The sequence below is a fragment of the Mya arenaria genome, chromosome 14 (genome assembly GCF_026914265.1).
Source record: "Mya arenaria isolate MELC-2E11 chromosome 14, ASM2691426v1".
Lineage (NCBI taxonomy): Eukaryota > Metazoa > Mollusca > Bivalvia > Myida > Myidae > Mya > Mya arenaria.
The window spans coordinates 54,173,510-54,193,608 of record NC_069135.1 but is presented as its reverse complement, the minus strand read 5'-3'; the positions used below and the strand labels follow the sequence as shown (position 1 = coordinate 54,193,608).

The 20,099-nt window shown below is 34.4% G+C and overlaps 2 protein-coding genes across 3 annotated transcripts in view; one reads left to right on the top strand and one right to left on the bottom strand.

Moving 5' to 3' along the window:
* The window catches only part of LOC128216255 (dual serine/threonine and tyrosine protein kinase-like), a 45,437-nt gene extending 38,640 nt beyond the window's left edge, over positions 1 to 6,797 (top strand). Inside the window, exon 14 of the mRNA XM_052922825.1 lies at positions 653 to 6,797. Within this exon, the coding sequence (XP_052778785.1) occupies positions 653 to 769 (117 nt within the window). The 3' untranslated portion in view covers positions 770 to 6,797. The remainder of the gene's footprint in view (positions 1 to 652) is intronic.
* Positions 6,783 to 16,931, bottom strand: LOC128216551 (uncharacterized). Of its 2 annotated transcripts, XM_052923148.1 has the most exons (6): positions 16,795 to 16,931; positions 15,872 to 15,947; positions 15,140 to 15,271; positions 12,979 to 13,101; positions 9,810 to 10,492; positions 6,783 to 8,755 (listed from the first exon to the last, which is right to left on the bottom strand). In XM_052923148.1, exons 1-6 carry the CDS (start codon positions 16,815 to 16,817, stop codon positions 8,503 to 8,505), a joined length of 1,290 nt encoding a protein of 429 aa, XP_052779108.1. In that variant the 5' UTR covers positions 16,818 to 16,931; the 3' UTR covers positions 6,783 to 8,502. The 2 variants fall into 2 exon arrangements, with proteins under 2 accessions (XP_052779108.1, XP_052779109.1); XM_052923149.1 differs by lacking the exon at positions 12,979 to 13,101.
* Positions 16,932 to 20,099: the final 3,168 nt, after the last annotated feature.

The following is a 20,099-nucleotide window of genomic DNA, read 5'->3' as shown; positions in this document are numbered from 1 at the left end:
GGGTCATTGGTTAAAGTTATTTGTAATTTGACTTAGAGACTGTAACATAACCATGTTTAAGTTGATTTTGAAATAACTTGCGACTATGTTTTACTATGACAAGACTGCATGTCCAGTGAACCATATAATATATAAGTTGAAGGTCATGGCCACACTTAAGGGTCATTGGTCAAAGTTCTTCGTAATTTGGCCTATGGGCTGTAACTGAACTAAGCATAAGTTGATTTTAAAATAATTCTGCACCAAATGTTCACCATAACAAGACAGCATGTCCAGTGAACCATGTAGTATATGGGTTGAAGGTCATGGCCACACTTAATGATGATTGGTCAAAATTCCATAATTTGGGGGTTGTCAGGGGGTTTCATGGGGACTTTATAATATCTTGGTACAAAAATGTTTTTCATAAGAACACCCATGTACTTTGCTTTATGGAGCTGTGGCTTGGTCATTTTCTGGCTGATTTTAAAATTGTTGGCACGTATGTTCACCATAAGAAGTCAGTGTGTCATGTGCAAGATCCATGTCAGTAGGTTAAAGGTCAAGGTCTCAAGGGTCATTCATCAAAATTCATTGTATTTTAACCTTTCCTGGCTTGAACTTTGAATCCGCTCTGTGTGCTTTTGTATATGGCATGTCATTTTTTTTTCAGGGCATCTACGACAGATATCGAAACAAACCAGGCGGACCAACGAAAACAGCGAAAGAATCCCCACCGAAACCGTTGACCCAAAAGAATGTTAAATATAAATTGAAGGACAAGAAGTGACTATCTAACAGTAACAAGGCAGATGGGAAAACCAAGTGCCTTTATGGAACCATTTTTGTCCATGATCAATGACTTTGTGACAGACTTGTCTCATAATTTAAGGGTTTCATGTTCAAAGCAGGGTAAAGGGCTTAGGGTTCTTCCATTTAAACATTAAGGCACTTTTGAATTATATAACCACCCTTTTGGGGTCCAAATTAGTGAAAAAAGATACCCACCCCTATACTAAGAAAAAAATTGCCTTCACCCTGTGGGGGTATATGAAATTGTAGCCGATGCAATTGATACTAATTTGTAGGTTTTTTTTCTAATTTTGATGCAAGTGTGCAAGCAAATATCAGCTGTAAAAAAGTCATTAGCTCTCGATTTCAGGGCTCATCTTGGGCCCGTATTCACAAATGCCCAGGGACCATGATTACAAACAGTCTCAAGTCAAAGTCTAGACTAAAAAAGCGTTATTATGAAGGAACAAAAAATCATATTTATTACATTTCTTTTACAAAAAATAAGTAAATAATTGTAAAACATTCAAAAAGTTATATATTTCAGCAAAATTCACCATCAATGTGTTGATACTAGGAAAATCACAATGAAATGATGTTCTGCCATAAGGAGTCTTGAGTCTTAAATCTGACATGAGACTGTTCATAATCACTGCCCCTTCCCATGGCCCCAGGTAATTTTGGCTTCAATAACGATTGAGTTTTGAATGAGTATAAACAAGAAACGAGCATAAGCAACCATTTACAGTGCTCCTGTTTTCATTTTTAGTTCTCCATAACCTCATAATTTTAAATACACGTGACAATTTTGTTAATTGGGTTATGTTTTAAAGGAAGGTATTATTGCAATATAGACAATGTATAACATAATGTATAATGAGATTCAATATTTTATTAAATAATATGCACTGAATTTAACATTAATGTGCTTTTCTTCATTTCATTCATGTTTAGAGCTTTGGGCCGATTGTTCAGAACTTCGATAAAGTTAACAACAAGAATTGCCACATTGTTTTAACTTTTAAACTTTTACAATATGATGAATTGCTCACAAATTAAAATATGAACAAGTACAGCTGAAACAGTTGTCTCAAATCTTGTTAGAAATACAGCAGATCACAAGTCTAGTAAACGATTTGAAAGTTCACAACGAGAACATTAACAACATTGTTAAATGCTTTTTAGTAGTAGCTGTGAAAATCTTAAATCTGTTGTATCATCACAGATGGTATTGACTTATTAGCATTTGTTTCTTTCTGCTATGTTTTCATCTTTAATACAGAATACAATTCATTTCATACAAAAATGTTGCAGAATAATAAAAATATGACATTAAGCGGATTTTACGCCTAAAATCTTTCTTAAACCAGACTCCAGATATGTTATCAAACTTGGCACACATGGTACCAAAGCATTCGAAACTCCTCAGCTATTTTCCATCAAAAACAACCCCGGATGAATGCCAGTTCATCAGTAGAAGTAGTTTGTAACATTTTGACGATGAAAACATTGACAACATTGTTAACTTTAACAAAGTTCGAAACAATTTACCCAGTGTTGGTTTGTTCTAATATGCTTGTAGTTCATCAGTATTGCACATTTCAAAAATGGCATGAACAATGACTTTGAAAAACATATACATGTATGCACCAACTGTTCTAAATAATTATTATCCCATTATTAACCATTCATGTAATTGAGCTGTAATAAAGGGAAAAGTATGTTCTTGAGTGGTAATAATTGTTCTTGGGTGGTTACAAATCAATGATCTTGATGATGTGGGTTGGAAGGTTCTTTTTTCAGTGGTCATTAATGTTCTTGTTCTTGAGTGAAGATTGTTCTTGGGTGATAATGTAGGTTCTTATTTTTCAGTGGTGATTATTGTTCTTGTTCTTGAGTAAAGATTGTTCTTGGGTGATAATGTAGGTTCTTATTTTTCAGTGGTGATTAATGTTCTTGTTCTTGAGTGAAGATTGTTCTTGGGTGATAATGTAGGTTCTAATTTCTCTGTGGTGATTAATGTTCTTGTTATTGAGTGAAGATTGTTCTTGGGTGAGAATGAAGGTTCTTATTTTTCAATGGTGATTAATGTTCTGGTTCTTGAGTGAAGATTGTTATTGGGTGATAATGTAGGTTCTTGTTTTAGAGTATTGATGTTTGTTCTTCTTGGATCAAGATTTGTGTTCTTGAGTTTAAATAAAGTTCTTGAGTGGCACTGATCTCGAGTGATTATATATATATATATATGTTTTTAATGGTAATTATTGTTATCGAATGTAGGTTCTTGTTTTAAAGTAATGAGGTATTTTTCTTGATTGAACTTCATGTTCTAGATTGAAGCTGTTTGATCTAGAATGGAAGTGAAGTTTTTAAGAGGTACTGTAGAATATTGTCATATGTATGTTCTTCACTTGAGGAGTAAATATGTGTGTTCTAGAGTGAGAATGAAAGTCTGAGTGGTAGTATATGTTCTTGAGTGGTAATTGTGTGTTCTTATTAATAAAATGATGTTCTTGAGTTCATATGTATGTTCTTGGGTAGTAATGAATGTTCTTGAGTGGCAATGTACGTTTTTGAGTGGTAATGTATGTTCTTGAGTGTCAATGTATGTTTTTGAGTGGTAATGTATGTTCTTGAGTAGCAAGGTATGTCCTTGAGTGGCAATGTATGTTTTGAGTGGTAATGTATGTTCTTGAATGGTAATGTTTGTTCTTGAGTGATAATGTATGTTCTTGAAAGGTACTGTTTGTTCTTGAGTGGTAATTTATGTTCTTGAATGGTAATATATGTTCTTGAGTGGCAATGCATGTTTTTGAATAGAAATGTATGTTCTTGAGTGCCATTGTATGTGCTGGAATGCAGTAATGTTTGTACTATACATGTGACAATGCAAGATAATGATTTTGTGCAATACTCTATTTGCTTACCAGCAGGCTTTTTAGTTTTATAGGATCTACCATTTTACCACTATGTTTGCAAGCCTGCATGTTAAACTTGTGTTGGATAATATTTTCTAGCACACCGGATAGGCATTTCCGGTGAATTCAGCCGTGCTGGAAAACTCCATCTGGCATCCCCCCATGCCAGATGAGTCACGCGCTGTGACGTAATACTTTCAATTTCTTTTATTAAACACTAAATGTCACCATAGTTATGAGATTTCAATTGATGAGTTCCATTAACATTAACTTTACAAAAATATTCCTTAAAACAAAACAAAATAACCCTTAAAAGACGTGATATCGAAGGAACATATTGACGTATGCAGGTAATACAAATTACTGCGCGTCATGATGTCAGTAAACATCATCGCACGCACTTTTTGGTGATATGTACAAAAACGCGCTTTCTTATGTAATTTCTTCACAAAAAATGTAATTAAAGGTATGCTAGAAAAAAATATCTATCATGTGTGTCCGTTCCGGATAGAAAAATCCGACACTCGGGCACGCTGCGTAGCCGGTAACTCGGCAAGCCTCGTTACCTGTCAACGCAGGTGCCCTCGGGTCGGAATTTTCTATCCGGAACGGGAACACATGACATATATTATTAATGTTATTTGATGATGTGTTATTTGATGATGTCACAGACGTTTTCTCATCAGAAATGTTATAATAATATTTAGTGAAGATATGCATAAAATATTTTCATGTCTAATCTTTGTTATGTTATGTACAAATCATTGTTAACCATTCCCAATGAAATATAACTCTTTGTTTCTTCAAAAAGAAATCAGGGTATAGCCACAATAAACCTGGTTCCATCTTCACTAACATCGTAAGTCTGAATTTGAGACTCGGGCTCAGATAACTGAAATCTTAATTATTTCCAAATATCTATTATATAACATTGTTTATAAAAAAGATGTCTGTTTGAATGTTGTACATTTTTGTTTGTAAAAGGTACAACCACTTTTATCATCTTTGCACCTATGAAAGCATGTTTACAACAAAATAAAGATTTTGCTTTTTTGAGCCTGTCTAAGGTCTCAAAATCAGACTCAAATGTTAGTAAATATGGCGGGCCCTGCCCTGTATGTAGGTGTGTGATTTTGGCAGGTGATATGGGGAAGAAAAACACTTGTATTGTTGTATGCATATCATAATCAGGTAGTTACAGATATGGATTAATCTTTTAAGGCCACTTATTTCTGTCATTGGGCCATTTGTTCAGAAATTTGTTGAAGTTAAAAGCATGATGAATGACCTTCACAGATTGAACATTTTGACAACTTATTTATTTCTTGTCTTGGAAAGAGCCAATTTTTGCGAGATTCCATGGAAACCAGTTATATAAGATTGCTGACAAAAAAAAGATTGCAGATTTTTATATGTAAGTTCAAAAATTGATGTTTTATGCATATTTCTTAAGCCGTTAGTAACGGTTTAAGCCATAAAACATTAATTTTTGAACAGAAATAGGAAAATCTGCGATTTGATCTTTTGTCAGCAATGTTTTATCATTGGTTTGCAGATATTTACGCAAAAATATGCTCTTTCCAAGACAAAAAATAAAAAAGTTGTAAAAATGGTATATCTGTGAGAGTGCAGCTTTAAAAGTGAAAAATAATATGTTGGGCTCCTAATTTTATAAAAGGCAAGTTCATTTAAAACAATTGTCTCAAATCTTGTTATATAAGGAATACTAGGGAACATAAGCAGGCCTTCCAGCGTTCCTACTTTTTCCTACTTTTCCTACTTTTTCCTACTTTTTAACAGCTTCAAACTTTTTCCTACTTTTTTCTAAAAAACTCCTACTATTCCTACTCTTTTGAAAATAAAGTCCGCAAAAATATTAAAGTTTGTTCTTTGAGCTAGTTTTATTTGCAGAAAATGAATAAAAGATGTCAAACTGGCTGGTTTCTGTTGTTGAAAGGTGTGGCAACATGTTCCACTTTGACGTGCATCCTCTTTTCACACACACACAGTTCAGCAACAGAAACCGACCAAGCATCATTCACTAAAATATTCAATGTGGCATATAGAATGGTATGATTTTGCATTAAAAACATCTCCTCTAGGTAAGTTTATAGCTATTAATAATTACATATTTAACCAAAAATATTCCTACTTTTCCTACTTTTTTTGTAAAAAATATTCCTACTTTTTCCTTCTTTTTCTGTCAGAAAATCTCCTACTTTTTTCCTACTTTTTTGTTAGTGGCTGCTGGAAGGCCTGCATAAGCCTACAGTGAGACCTCCAGAGGAATTCCGATTTGAAAGTTAACAACGATGATGTTAACAATGTTGTTAACTTAAACCAAGTTCTGAACAATTGACTCAATGTCACTGAAACGTTGCATCCAACTTGCTTTAGTGTATTTATAGACCAAATCTCACAAGAAAGTATGATATTTTTATATGAATATATAGGTCGGATTTAGTCAATACCATTGCTAACACAGTCCACATGCTGATAAATATTTTCTTTTCTTCATAAGGCCACACCAAATGATTTGTTGAATGGTTTTACCATCCCTGTTTTTTTAGAAAATAAAATTAAGTGTTTATAAACATTTTTAAAGGACTGCTCCTGTTTTTTTCAGAAGAAAAAATCGAGAAAAAATGTCCGTTGAAACAATAGTTCTATATTTAAAAAAAATAAATAACAAACTTAAATGCCATAAGAATTTTGTCGCATCAAATCAGGCAAAATGTAGGTCTCTGGCCTTTCAGAAAGGCTGAAACAGTTTTTAATTTTTAATATCTTAAAAGTGATAATTGTATTATATATTAAATTATTATAAATAATTGTATAGAAAAAACAAGTGTGCTTTTGCCCACTTCTGTTTTTAATTGTATTTAAATGCATTTTCATTTCACCCACTTGATTCCATTGTTTTTCGCCAGAGTATATCGAACAAGACATTTGTTGAATGTTTTTATATTCTTTGTGTATACAGGATGATTTATACTCTCTTGATTATGTAATTATAAGCTGAATATCCAATATTCTCCCTCTATTTATTTGTTTTACGTATCAAATTGTTACAGATGTGTGATTTTCTACAATAAAGAACACTCACTAAAATAATGGGCGTTGTTCAAATCCAAGATCAATATTCTTTCATAATCCAAGATAAATATTCTTTCATAATCCAAGATAAATATTCTTTCATAATCCAAGGTCATTATTCTTTCATAATACAAGATCATTTTTTTTTTCATATTCCAAGGTCAATATTCTTTCATATTCTAAGGTCAATATTCTTTCATATTCCTAGGTCAATATTATTTCATATTCTAAGGTCAATATTATTTCATATTCTAAGGTCAATATTATTTCATATTCCTAGGACAATATTATTTCATATTCCTAGGTCAATATTATTTCATAATACAAGGTCAACATGCTTTAATAATTCAACGTCAATATTCTTTCATAATCCAAGGTCAATATTCTTTCATAATCCAAGGTCAATATTCTTTCATAATACAAGGTCAATATTCTTTCATAATCCAAGGTCAATATTCTTTCATAATCCAAGGTCAATATTCTTTCATAATACAAGGTCAATATTCTTTCATAATCCAAGGTCAATATTCCTTTATAATCCAAGTTCAATATTCTTTCATATTCCAAGATCAATATTCTTTCATATTCCAAGGTCAATATTCTTTCATATTCCAAGGTCAATATTCTTTGAGCAAACTAGAGCTATCACAGAATGTGATTAATGATTTTAAAATCTGATGTATGACAAAGATATGGTAGGGACACAAACTATTATCAGTAAGGCTTATATAGCAAAACATACTCAGTTCAGAAGGTTGCTGTGACCTTGACCTTAAATTAGGGAATCCTGTCTTCAACCCATCCTCATCCTATTGTAGTCACTACTGCCAAATTATTTTAAAATCTGACCATGAATGAGAAAGATATATATGGACAGGACACTATTTTTTATCAGTTAGGCTTATAGAGCGAGACATACTAAGTTCAGAAGCTTGCTGAGACCTTGACCTTGAAAGTACGGAAACAAGTCTTGTGCATGATTCGTCCTCGTGTTTCTGCCGTACTGTTACTTCTGCAACATATTTTGAAATCCAACCATGACTAAGAAAGATATGGAGTGGATGAAAACAGGACAGACCGACGGACACACTAAGTTCAGAACATTGCTGTGACCTTGACCTTGAAGAAGGGAAAATCAAGTGAGCGACACATCTTCATGCTATGGTGGTAACTTCTGCCAAATCATTTAAAACTCTGACCTTGGAAGCCTAGAAAGATATGGAGTGGATGAAAACTGGACGGACCGTAATACACACTAAGTTCAGAACATTGCTGTGACCTTGACCTTAAAGAAGGAACACCGGTCTTGTGCACAACACATCCTATTGCTACGGTGATCACCAGGCCAAATTAATTGAAAATCTGACCTTGAATGAGAAAGATATGGAACGGACAAAAAGAAACAGATGGACGGACGAACGAACATGATCATGCACACAATTCCTATGTAGTCCCTACATCACTTTATGAAGCTGGGATTTAATGTCATAACAGGTAGTTTATGTCATAACAAGAAGTTTATACGTTCCAACACTGTTTGTCTGTTTATTATAAACAGCATATCTATATTCAAGACAATGCAATGTACAATCCAGTCAATTGTTTTGTTTTTTAAATTGTTCTATAGGTATAATAACACACAAGTATTTCTGCAACCAAATAATCGGCTCATGTGTTTTGCAATTGCCACACATGCTTTATTGTAAATATTTGTTCCTTAACATTTCTTTTTCTTCGCCTTCAATAAAGTATCCATCACCAAATCATGAATCGGTAAATAATAATCGGCATGTCGATTCTTGCGAATGGCTTGGTACGCTTTTGAAGTTCTAACAAGTCTTTGTGAAGGGTACAGTAGGTTGTTGAAAATAGCCGTTTCCCAGTCAATACCAGCTTCGACGTCCCGTAGAATCTCCAACTGTTGAACTGGTGTTACGACTATCTCATCTCTGTTAGGATTATTTGTCAACCTGAAAATGCATAAACACATATACAATTACATGTGTATAAAGCAAAAAGTTTTCTACGTGGTTGACTGGTTAGCGTAGTGGTTTACGCACTCTCTTCTCACCAAGGCGACCTGTGTTCAAATCCCAGCCTGGGCACATGTGAGTTTGGTTAGTGGTCACCAAGCCGGACAATTGGTTTTCTCTGGTCACTCCAATTTTCCGTACAACACAAGACCAAACTCTCGCGCAACATTGTGCCAACGAGAGTGACTTTGTTTAAATTATCATAACTTATCATAACTTTCTACACAATCGTTGTAAAATATATAATGTTAAAACTAAAAAGTATTGTTCAATATTTATAGCACTTCACACAGTTCATGAGGTATTTAGAGTCTTGCACACATTATAGTAACAGTAAAAGCTGCACTCTCACAGATCGACCGATTTGACTTTTGTATTTTTTGTCTCAGAATCAGCTCAATTTGACATCTATGCCTTCAATTCAATCATATACATGTATTAAGATAACTCACAATAGAACAGATCTGTTGGAAAATGCCAAAAAAATATTTTTTCTTAAAGCGCTAGTCACGCTTTTAGCCATTAATCACCAATTTTCAAACGATTTTTAACTTGTGATCTGATAGTTTCTCAGCAAAATTGTTTCTATATTTCACTGAATGTGATTGATACCCCCAATTGCCGCCCTGATAGGAAACCGCATGGAAAAATTTAGAAATGCCATCTAAAATGTCAATGCTGTGGAGGGGTATTTTTTTATTTTTTTTTATTTTTAAACCTTCCTCTTTAAATAAAGATATTTTTATATTCTGCAATAACAAGCGTACATGGCAATATATTTACGTATTAAGTTTTTCAGTTATGCAAAAGGGACATTTTTTGATTTCAGGATGGGGGTCATTTTTTTCTAATTTTTACGATAACGATTTTTAGACCAAACTATGAAAATAGATATATTTGTAACTATGAAATGAATCTGGTCTATTTTGGCGCTACTTTCAGTAAAGAAAAACAAACATGTTTATCAAATCAAATGAAAGAGGTGACTTACATTACAAACTTTGATATCGGCAATGTGGCATGCCTAATGTTATTTCTCATGGCGTATTCTAACACAAGATCTTGCCGAATTTCTAAACCGAAGTTGAATATCACAGGAATATCGTCCGTGTTATTTTCATACACATTGGGTGAAGAGTTCGAAATGAAGACCAACTTTTCCCGTGGAAAAATTTCTCTTTCCTGATGTACATGATGAAAATTTGATGAAGGAAAGTCCTTTTCCGATTGTCCAATGTTAATATTTTTCTGACATACAAAGTGCAAATTCAAAGGACATTTATGACTTCTGTTCATATCAGTATAAATGTTTGTTGAATAGTTGTTAAAAGCATTTCGGCAAATGCTATTAACTGATATATGTTCACGAAATGAGTTAATCCCTTGACAATTCACTACGACATTTTTTCCAAAACAATTCGCTAATCTGTCATTCCAAACATTCGCTGACAGTTGACGTGAAGTGTTATCCTCAAAATCCAGATAAAATGGATTTTGTAATGAAGTCTCACTCTCGGTAGCTTTTACAAACTCTTCGTCATTTTGGATGTGTCCGAGTTTAATTCTTTCAAGAATCTCTTCCTCTTGTTTGATTGACTTGTAAAGCAAGCTGCTGGCATTTGGATCCAGGTTTCTCAGCGCATACCAATCTTCTGGTCTCATATATTTGGGCATCTAAAAATATATAATGAAATTCATAACTAAAATGTTGGATTGTAAAAGTGCTTGCCTCCCCCATTGTGTGGTCGTAGCTGAAAAATAATCGTTGATGGACATGAAATTGGTAATTTTGAACTTGGGACAAACCTATAGTGACCTTGTTTGACCTATTCACCCCTATTCAATAGTGAATATCTACTGCATGAGATCAATGATCCTATAAATATTAACAAGAGCTGTCACAGAGACAGCGCGCTCGACTATTCTGCCGCTTTTTGGTGTATGGATTGAAAAGTTTTGGCGAAACATGCAAGGATCACTGTTAAATTAGATTTCAATCTAATGTGCTGAGAAATTTACATAAATTTAATTTGAAAATATTTGTGGTAAGCAAACTTTAATGTAAATTCTAAGTCGTAAAAGGGGCTTAATTTTGTCAAAATGCATAATAGAGTTACCTCCTCCTGTGTACAGGTTGGGGGCATAATGGTGAACAAACCTGCTAAGTTTCAAAGCCAGATGTCAATGGACTTTGAAAATATTTGAGGTGGTTCGCAAACTTTAACGTAAATCCTAAGTAGAAAAAGGGGCATAATTTTGTTAAAATGCTTGATAAAGTTACCTCCTCCTGTGTACAGGTTGGGGGCATGATGGTAAACAAGTGTGCAAAGTTTCAAAGCCAGATGTCAATGGACTTTGAAAATATTTGAGGTTGTACGCAAACTTTTACATAAATTCTACGTAGAAAAAGGGGCATAATCATGTCAAAATGCTTGATAGAGTTATGTCCTCCTGTGTACAGGTTGGGGGCATGATGGTGAACAAGTGTGCTAAGTTTCAAAGCCATATTTCAATGGACTTTGAAAATATTTGAGGTGGTACAAAAACTCTTACAAAAACTTTAACATAAGTGGTTACGCCGACGTCGACCCCGACGCTCGGGTGACTAGGATAGCTCTCCTTTCTTATTCTTCGAATAGTCGAGCTTAAAATTAATGGATGTAAGAAGTACCATCTTGTTTAACTGATCTCAAAATCAATAAGAGTCATCTACAAGTCATGACCAACTGGCATACCAAGTATGAAGTTGCTTGGTGCAAGTATTCTTCAGGATATAATAAAGCGGAAACCTGATTATTCAGCTTATGATCAACGCCTAAAAATCATATTTTACCTGAAGGTAACAGCAACCTTGACCATCAACCTACTGATCTGATAACCAATAGGGGTCATCTACTGGTCATGACCAACTGGCATACCAAGTATGAAGTTCCTTGGTACAAGCATTCTTTAGAGTGAGCTGAAAACATTTTTCAGCTTATGTCATCACAACCTTGGACGTTGACCTACTGATCGCATAATCAATAAGGGTCATCTACTAGTCATGAACAGCTGGCATACCAAGTATGAAGTTCCTGGTAGCAAGCATTCTTTAGCTTATAAAAGAAGGAAAACCATCTTCCAGCTTATGGTCCCCACCAAAAAAATATTTTTTTAACCTGTTGGTAACGGCAACCATTGACCTACTGATCTCATAACCAATAGGGGTTATCTACTGGTCATGACCAACCTCCATAACAAGTTTGAAGCTCCTGGGTCAAAGCATTCTACTACGTTATAGAGGGGAAACAAAGTGTGACATACGGACTGATGGAATGAAGAACAGGACCAAAACGATATGTCTCCCCATGAATGGGGGAGAAGTAATATCAGTCTTAATATAAGTCTTTATGACATTGCAGGCCTTGAGGTCATGCAACACAATTTGCATTGCAGGACCGTGTTGGTATTTAAAGGACCAATTAAAATTTTAGTCCTGCTTTTATTAAAGATTCAAATAAATCTTAGTATATACAGATACTGTCATTTACAAACATATTCAGTCTACAGATTGGATGCCAAATTTGGAACTTTAATCAGTACTGTTTGTGTTTTATTTTTCATAGAAAAAAAATCAGTATTTCTTTAAACATGCCTTTTTAGAAGAATAAAAAACAAATCCTTCAACCTAAATCTTTTTGGGCATGTGACCAGAAACAAACCTATTTTTTATTTGGCTCTAAGTTTTATTTTAAGTGAATGTTCAAAGAAGCTGGCGCATGGGTAGAATAGAGGCATTCGATAGGGAATTCATGATGAACACTAAGAAAAGAGGCAATTCTTTCTGGTCTTCTAAAAGATAAGCCAGCCCCAGGCTGTGTTTGGCCTGCCAGTTGCAACCTAATCATTTAGAAGATAAATATAATAGCATATTATACTGTGTAAAGAACAAAAATGGTGTCTGCTTATTTGGACATTTTTCAATGAGTTCTACCTATGGTATTAATGTTTTTTTACCCAATTGTTCAGGTATTTTAATTTTGCCCCCGTCCTATTTATGCTGCGTCCTATACATAGTATAATGTGGTTGCTAACTATTACCTATGGAGTTACCTTTGGAGCCATTATTTATGAAATCATTCTAGTCAAAATAAAATAGATGTGAACATGTATACATGTACCTGTATATTTCCCGTAGCCTTCATAACCTCGTACTGAATTTTCAGGACTTCAAGAGGGTCTCTCTGTCCTGGACTATTATCATGTCTGTATACTTTAGGATCTGCGCTGCTCTTTTTGAACTTCTAAAATAATATATATGTAAAAAATAATATACCGGTATAAAAAACACACACACATTGTTTTTTAGAACATTCATAATATTATCTAAACCCTTCTGCATTACGTCATAAGTTGACAAAAATATACATGTTTACAAGTGACAGGATAAATAACAATCAGAGAAAGGAAGCAACATCAACAGTATGAAGAGTTTAGTGAGAGCATGCTGTTTTATTTAAAAAAAAAAGTATTTGCTAGATTTTCATCCATTTTTTTTTAAATGGGGGATGGGGGTGACATTTTTTCTTTCTTTTTGATGACAGTTTCACCTTTGAATATATGTTCATGTTCTTGCTTATTGCATACAAGACTTTATAGACGAGCCACAAACAAAATAGTAACATTTCTCCTTTTTCAAATGTGAATGTTTAAATACAATATTTACACCTCAACTTCCATTCCTTAAATGAACTGCCTTCGATGAACGCAACATCTTCGGATATGTTCGGATCGTAATATATTGCATAACAATATGCATGAAAGCTATTGATCTTGTTATTAGTTGTATTGTGTCAGCAGGTCCCGTAAAATATAGATCAACATTTTAGAAAGTGTTAGTTTATTATATTTTAAATATATTGGTGCCAGAAGTGTTTCAATTTTTAAGTTTTAAAGTGATTTCAAGTGGTTGATCTTTGTGACGTCATTTGAAAAAAATGTTTCCGGTTATAGTCGGGTCGTTCTATTTACAGAATGGGTAAGAACGGATTACTGAAATAATTTCTTAAATAAAATGAAGTAGTTTTTTAACAATTCTTGAATGAAATAATGAACTATTGGTGTAAATATAAGGAATGAATTGCGGGGTTGATGTCATGATCGGGGATATGAACGCAATTGGGTTGGTCAAAGTACGCGTGGAGTCCTTCGGACTACACACACATTGACCAACCCAATTGCGTTCATACCCCGATAATGACATCAACCCCGCAATTCATTCCTTAATTGAACCGTAGGTACGAATAAACACCACTTCCAGACAGTACCAGACAGGTATGCAAAAAAGACTGAGTTCAACATCTTTTATTTGAGTCAATAAAACTAAAAAGCGGCGAATAAAAAGAGCAGGGGGCGGGGATGAAAATCTAGAAATTAATTTATAGTCGCCTTCAAAATATTTTTGGATATGAGGCAATTCGGTACACCATATAATAGTAAAATAGATTTTTTATTTGACAATGGATTTTTTTTAAAGATTATATAGTTAGTGGGCAGTAATTAAAAATTGCTTGTTACTTTCATTAATTGTCTATGGAGTAGAAATAATGGTAGAATATTGTCTCAGATTCAAATATTCTGAACAAAAGTCATGAAGATAGGATTAAAATGTTGAAATTAAAGAAAGAAAAAATGAAAACTTGCATCAATTGGGATTTATGTTTATAGAAAAACAAACTTTTGCATTTAAATGTTGACAAGTTTTATGAAAAATTGATTTAAATGTTAAATTTATGACAGAGGGGGATAGTCATCAAACTGCTTAACTTCAAAAGATAGGATGTCCATGCTTGTCTGTTTTTATCAGTAGATCAAGGTACAGAACTCTGCAAATATCTCAGAGGGATGGAACTTGCTTATAAATATTGGGAAAAAAGTTTCAAGGGGAGCTGAAAAAATGTAAGCCCTATATATTTCTATATAAGTAGATCCAAATGTTTTTGCTGGATATCCTTACCTTGCCCAAGGGCAAAGATAAAAAATATCCACATGGAACAACCTTTTCTTCACTTGTAACACAAAAAAGAGTTCCAGCATAAAAATACATTTTTGCTAAACGGTATTTAGTTTAACTGAGATGGGAATAAAAACATCTACCATGGCCGCTTGTGTAAAATAGTTCATACCAACTCTTTCAAAAGGGTGTTCTCGGAAAATCAGTAAACATCTTTTTTGTAAAAAAAACCTATGCTCGGGTTGGGATGAACCTATCTTACACTCTCGACCACTGAAGATACTTATTATCTAACATAATATTTCACACACCCTCTAGTGAACATATACCTGGGATGTTCTTCTTCTGGGTCGCAATTTCTGCAGCATGTAGCTGAAATGTCTGTCCTTTGAAGTTTGGAACTGTTCGTAAAACAACAGTGGGTATCGATCATACGCTTCATTTCGACAGCTTCTAACAAACTGGAGAAACATGAAAAGAAATATAAAGTCAAACAAGCGTTTTATCAATGTTATATAGTTGTATTGCCCAGCTGAATTAATTACGTATTAAAAGACCACTCATGTAAATTTGAAATTAGGGAAACAAAGAAGTTATTTGTTTCCACTCATGCACCAGTCAATAGCAACCATGCCCCCCCCCCCCCCAGGATCGGGGTATACCACGGATAAAGGGGGAAATGGGCCATGTTATTATCTTCCAGGTGGCACTGCATTGCCAAGTGAATGTGGTGGGGGGGGGGGGGGGGGGGGGGGGTGCGCAAAAAATAGCAAGGAATGGGCCTTAGCTAGGATGTCCCTGGGGTGCAGGGGCATTTGGCGGAGATTTGACCAGCAGTTTGTCCACGCAGGGCGAGGTTTACCTGGGATTGGCTGGACCAAAAGTCCCCACTATTCCCAGGACCAAAAGGAGGGGGGTGGGGGTCCGATTGGTATATAAATACAAGATTAAAAGTTTAAAACAATGTGATATTAGTTGTCATACATTGAGAAATTAGCAATTATATAGTTATGCATTTATATATATATATCTCAATTAATTGAAAATAACAAGTGAAATACCTTCACTAATGTTTTATACACTTGAAAACTCGGTCCAGATTTTGCTCCAGACAGTAGTGACATATTGGACTCAAGTCTGAAAAAAATCAGAATATCCTGTCAGCGTTGCTTACTTTCTCTTGGGTAGTGATGAGTATACCTCATTACACAGAAATGGTGAATGATAACAAATTAAGAGTTACCACAAGTTAAATAAAAAGTTATGTGCAATCTCAATGTACATCCATGTATATATTTATATCTAATGTCAAAATATAAAAAAGTATCCCTGAAGGCTCATTATTGTAGCTATAACCACATAACAGGCATACGTTGACAAGCATCAGTCCTTTTTTACCTTGTCAACAGTCCTTTTTTACGTCATGACTGATATAAGTATTGATTTTTTGATATTTTGGGTAGAAACATCGATCAAAAGGGTTAATAGAGTGACCGATATCCAACTTTTAACTCTTTTAACTTTGAAAGGCTTAAGAATATCGATAAAAACTGGAGTGAATGACAAAGGCGATGAATGCAACAAGTCTGCCAATACCAACACTGGAAGAAGCATAGCTAGAGTAGAGTGGCATGACTGTAGCCTCATCCACCTAAATGGCTATCAACAAGTCTTTTGACAATTTTATCACTATGGCAGACTTGAGACGTTACAGAGCAACAAAAGAAATGTCAAACTCAAAGTAATAAAAATGTATCCCTGATCTCTCATTAGTGTAGCTAGACAGCAACCTGCCCTGTGAGTTTCTCCCATAAGTACTATTCCATTTAAAAAAAGCCAGTACTTCAGAGTATTTTTGGTTTTGGCAACTCTTCGTTAAGGAAACATAATAAATGTCCAAATATTAAAAAAGTTCCCTTACATGGTATCGTCAATAACACGATTTTTGTGGTTACCACACTACAGGCAGATGGTTATTTTTTACCTGGGTTGAGAGTCAATTTTCATACCACCAGACCACGGACCCGCAGTGGATTATACTTATTGCTAAGCATCCTGACAGATGATGAAAATAAATAGTCGCGAAATTGAATGATATTGAGGGTGGTGCTAAAAGCCGAGACCCGGTGTCGATATTGAGAAAAGCCGGTATGACTGTTTATGATATCTACCAGATTATGTTGATACCGGGTTTTTCGTCAAAAACGGTACCGGGTAATATAATAATCCCTTAAGAAATTCCGGTATCGATAGGCCCGGTATCAATGTCCCCAACAATCAACCATGGCCTTTAAAATTGTTATTTATGCATGCATGTTTATTTTGTTTTTCTTTCACTTAAATATGCTTAATTAATATGCAATTAATCATGATTAGAAATAATTATTACTATGTCACATGATATATAATCTAAATTTAACTTATCATGTAATTTAAGAAAAAATATGTTTACGTTTCTTAATAAATATGTTTGAATCTTGAATCGTTGATTATGTTACACAAATACAACATAATAGTTAGTTTGATGAACGAAGAATAGTATGATTAACCTGTATTAATATGTTGACAGTCCCCTTAATATTCACAATTTTAACAAGTTGTAAATCTTGAATATAATACATTATAATTTGATAATAAATGACTTTTGGTTTTTATTGTGATATTTGAATAGAAATAATTCATTTGAATTAACATCCAGTGTTGATCTTCAAAACGCCGACGTGCTTATTCTTTTTTTCTCGGTAGGTTTAAATCTTATATGTATGAAAAATCGTAAAAAAGAAAATTCCAATTTTGTTGTCTGTCAAGCCTTTAAAACATGTTTTTTTAGTATACATTTCTTATTATATGTTAACTTCAAGCATGAGCAGCAAGATATTTCCCCTTGTTTATTGCACTTGTCTCATGGCATGGGGTCAATTTCCTGTGTATCTGTTTATTGGTCCAGTGCCTTTTAAAGTTGACACTTTCAGATGTGACAATATCATTGTCTGACTAATACATATCCAATTCTTGTATAAACATTATACATACGGGATTTACATCACAATCGGTAACGGATAATAAAATACTATCTTCAGAAATCCCGGTATCGATAGGCCCGTTATCCAATGTCCACCGATGGTCTCGTGATGCATGTTTAAATTATAACATTGATTGAAAATGCGTTTGGCACATAATGGTTTGTGCAATTACCTATGTTTTTTTGTGTTTGTTGATATTTTCATTATATGCTTACGAACTTATATCAATCATGCGTGTTTAAATTATAACAATAATTAAACATGCGTTGTGCACATCTTTTTCCGTGCAATTACCTATGCATTTTGTGTGAGAGTTCGCTATTATTTGTTATTGTCGCTAGTTTGCCTATCTTGCAATTCAAAAATATGACAGTAAACGATTTTAAATGGTTGTTTATAACTCAAAAAAATACAATCAAGATACAATAGATCAATCAAGCATACCGCCAACATCAAAGATCATTATCCGATAATAATACCTTCAGAAGGCAATACAAAAGCGGGTCATGTCATAATGAGATTAGTCATCTGATAACATTGCGGTAGCACTCAATCCGGTATCGACAAGTGGTACCGGACACCGGGCGATACCGGATACCGGGTAACAGCTTTTAGCACCACCCGATATTGAGTGGTCGTGCAAAAGTGCTGACCTATTAGCTGACGATATAGAAAAAGAGGAGATTTGCTGACCAATTGCTGACCATATAGACAAAGAAGGAAAAAAATATTATTGAAATTATAAGTTTTTTTTGGGTGGGTGGGTAGGTGCGTGCGTGCGTGCGTGCGTTTGGGTGCGTGGGTGGGTGGTTGGGTTGGTGAGTGAGTGAGTGAGTGAGTGAGTGAGTGAGTGAGTGAGCGAGCGAGTGAGTGAGTGAGTGAGTGAGTGAGTGAGTGAGTGAGTGAGTGAGTGAGTGAGTGAGCGAGCGAGCGAGCGAGCGAGTGAGCGAGCGAGTGAAAGAGTGAGTGAGTGAGTGAGTGAGTGAGTGAGTGAGTGAGTGAGTGAGTGAGTGAGTGAGTGAGTGAGTGAGTGAGTGAGTGAGTGAGTGAGTGAGTGAGTGAGTGAGTGAGTGAGTGAGTGAGTGAGTGAGTGAGTGAGTGAGTGAGTGAGTGAGTGAGTGAGTGAGTGAGTGAGTGAGTGAGTGAGTGAGTGTAATATAGAACAGTTTGGATATAATGAATTCAACGTCTACATGTGATATATCCACTGGTGCTTTTACACAATGATTATGATACCATTGGGAACACTTCTTACACTGTATTTGATCACCTTTATTTATAGAAATTTAACCTAAAAAAACAAAAGTAATTGGAAACTCAAGTAATAATGTTAAGATGTTTTAATGATTCCTGTCGTTATTATATTTTTAGAATAAGGTAAGTATTAGAAGGCTTACAAATGAGCATGCCAAAATGTTTCAAGACATTTTGATGGAGTGGGGGGATAGTAAATGCTTCTTAATGGACTGGTTGGTTGTTGCAATGCGTTTTCTTGGACAATGATTCTTAAAATGACACTCTCATTTAAAATCAATACATACACATGTATAAAAAAACATAAATTCTGAGTAATAAACCTTCAACTTATTACTAGATGATGCATACATGAAAATATTAATTACTGGTAACAAGTTTATAACCGTGTATTCAAAAGCTGAAAACGCAAAAATATTAAATGATTGGTGAATGCTAAAAGATTTACTGCGATCTAGCATTGTTTCATAAGGTAGAAATACCGTGTTTTCTGCACCGTTCTTTCAAATTAAACAAAGTATCCTTCATATGAACCATTCTTTTGACATTAATTAATCCTTTTTGGTAAATTAAAACAATTGTATTAAACGTGGTAAAACTTAGTTGGGTGTAAAAGTGCATCTTTAATGAACTAGTGGATTGATTTTAACGTGTCTAAATGGACTGGTTAGGTGATTTCAATGCGTATGATGGACTGGAGGGAATGATTCAATGCTTTTTGATAGACTGATTGATTTATTAAATTTTATTTCAATGCGTTTTGATGGACTGATATAATGATTTCAATTATCCTAAATGGCCTGGTTGATTAATTTCAAGGCGTTTTATGCACTGGTGGAATGATTTCAAGGTTTATGATGGACCTAAAGTGAGAATTTAAGTCTTTTTGATGGACTGTAAGAAGGACTTGTATGATTCGAAGACGGCATTCGGATCCTCCCACTGCGGGTAGTGTCCTATCGCTGCGTCTAGTACAGTAATACTCGGGGATGGCACTACTTTCCTGCAAATG

Excerpts from the sequence above, each read along its gene's own strand:
- LOC128216551 (XM_052923148.1), bottom strand. The coding sequence starts at position 16,817 with ATGAAAATTGACTCTCAACCCAG. Across the intron at positions 15,272-15,871 it reads TGTATAAAACATTAGTGAAG|TTTGTTAGAAGCTGTCGAAA; the intron begins GTATTTCACTTG and ends ATGTTTCTCCAG. Across the intron at positions 13,102-15,139 it reads CCAGAAGAAGAACATCCCAG|AAGTTCAAAAAGAGCAGCGC; the intron begins GTATATGTTCAC and ends ATATTATTTTAG.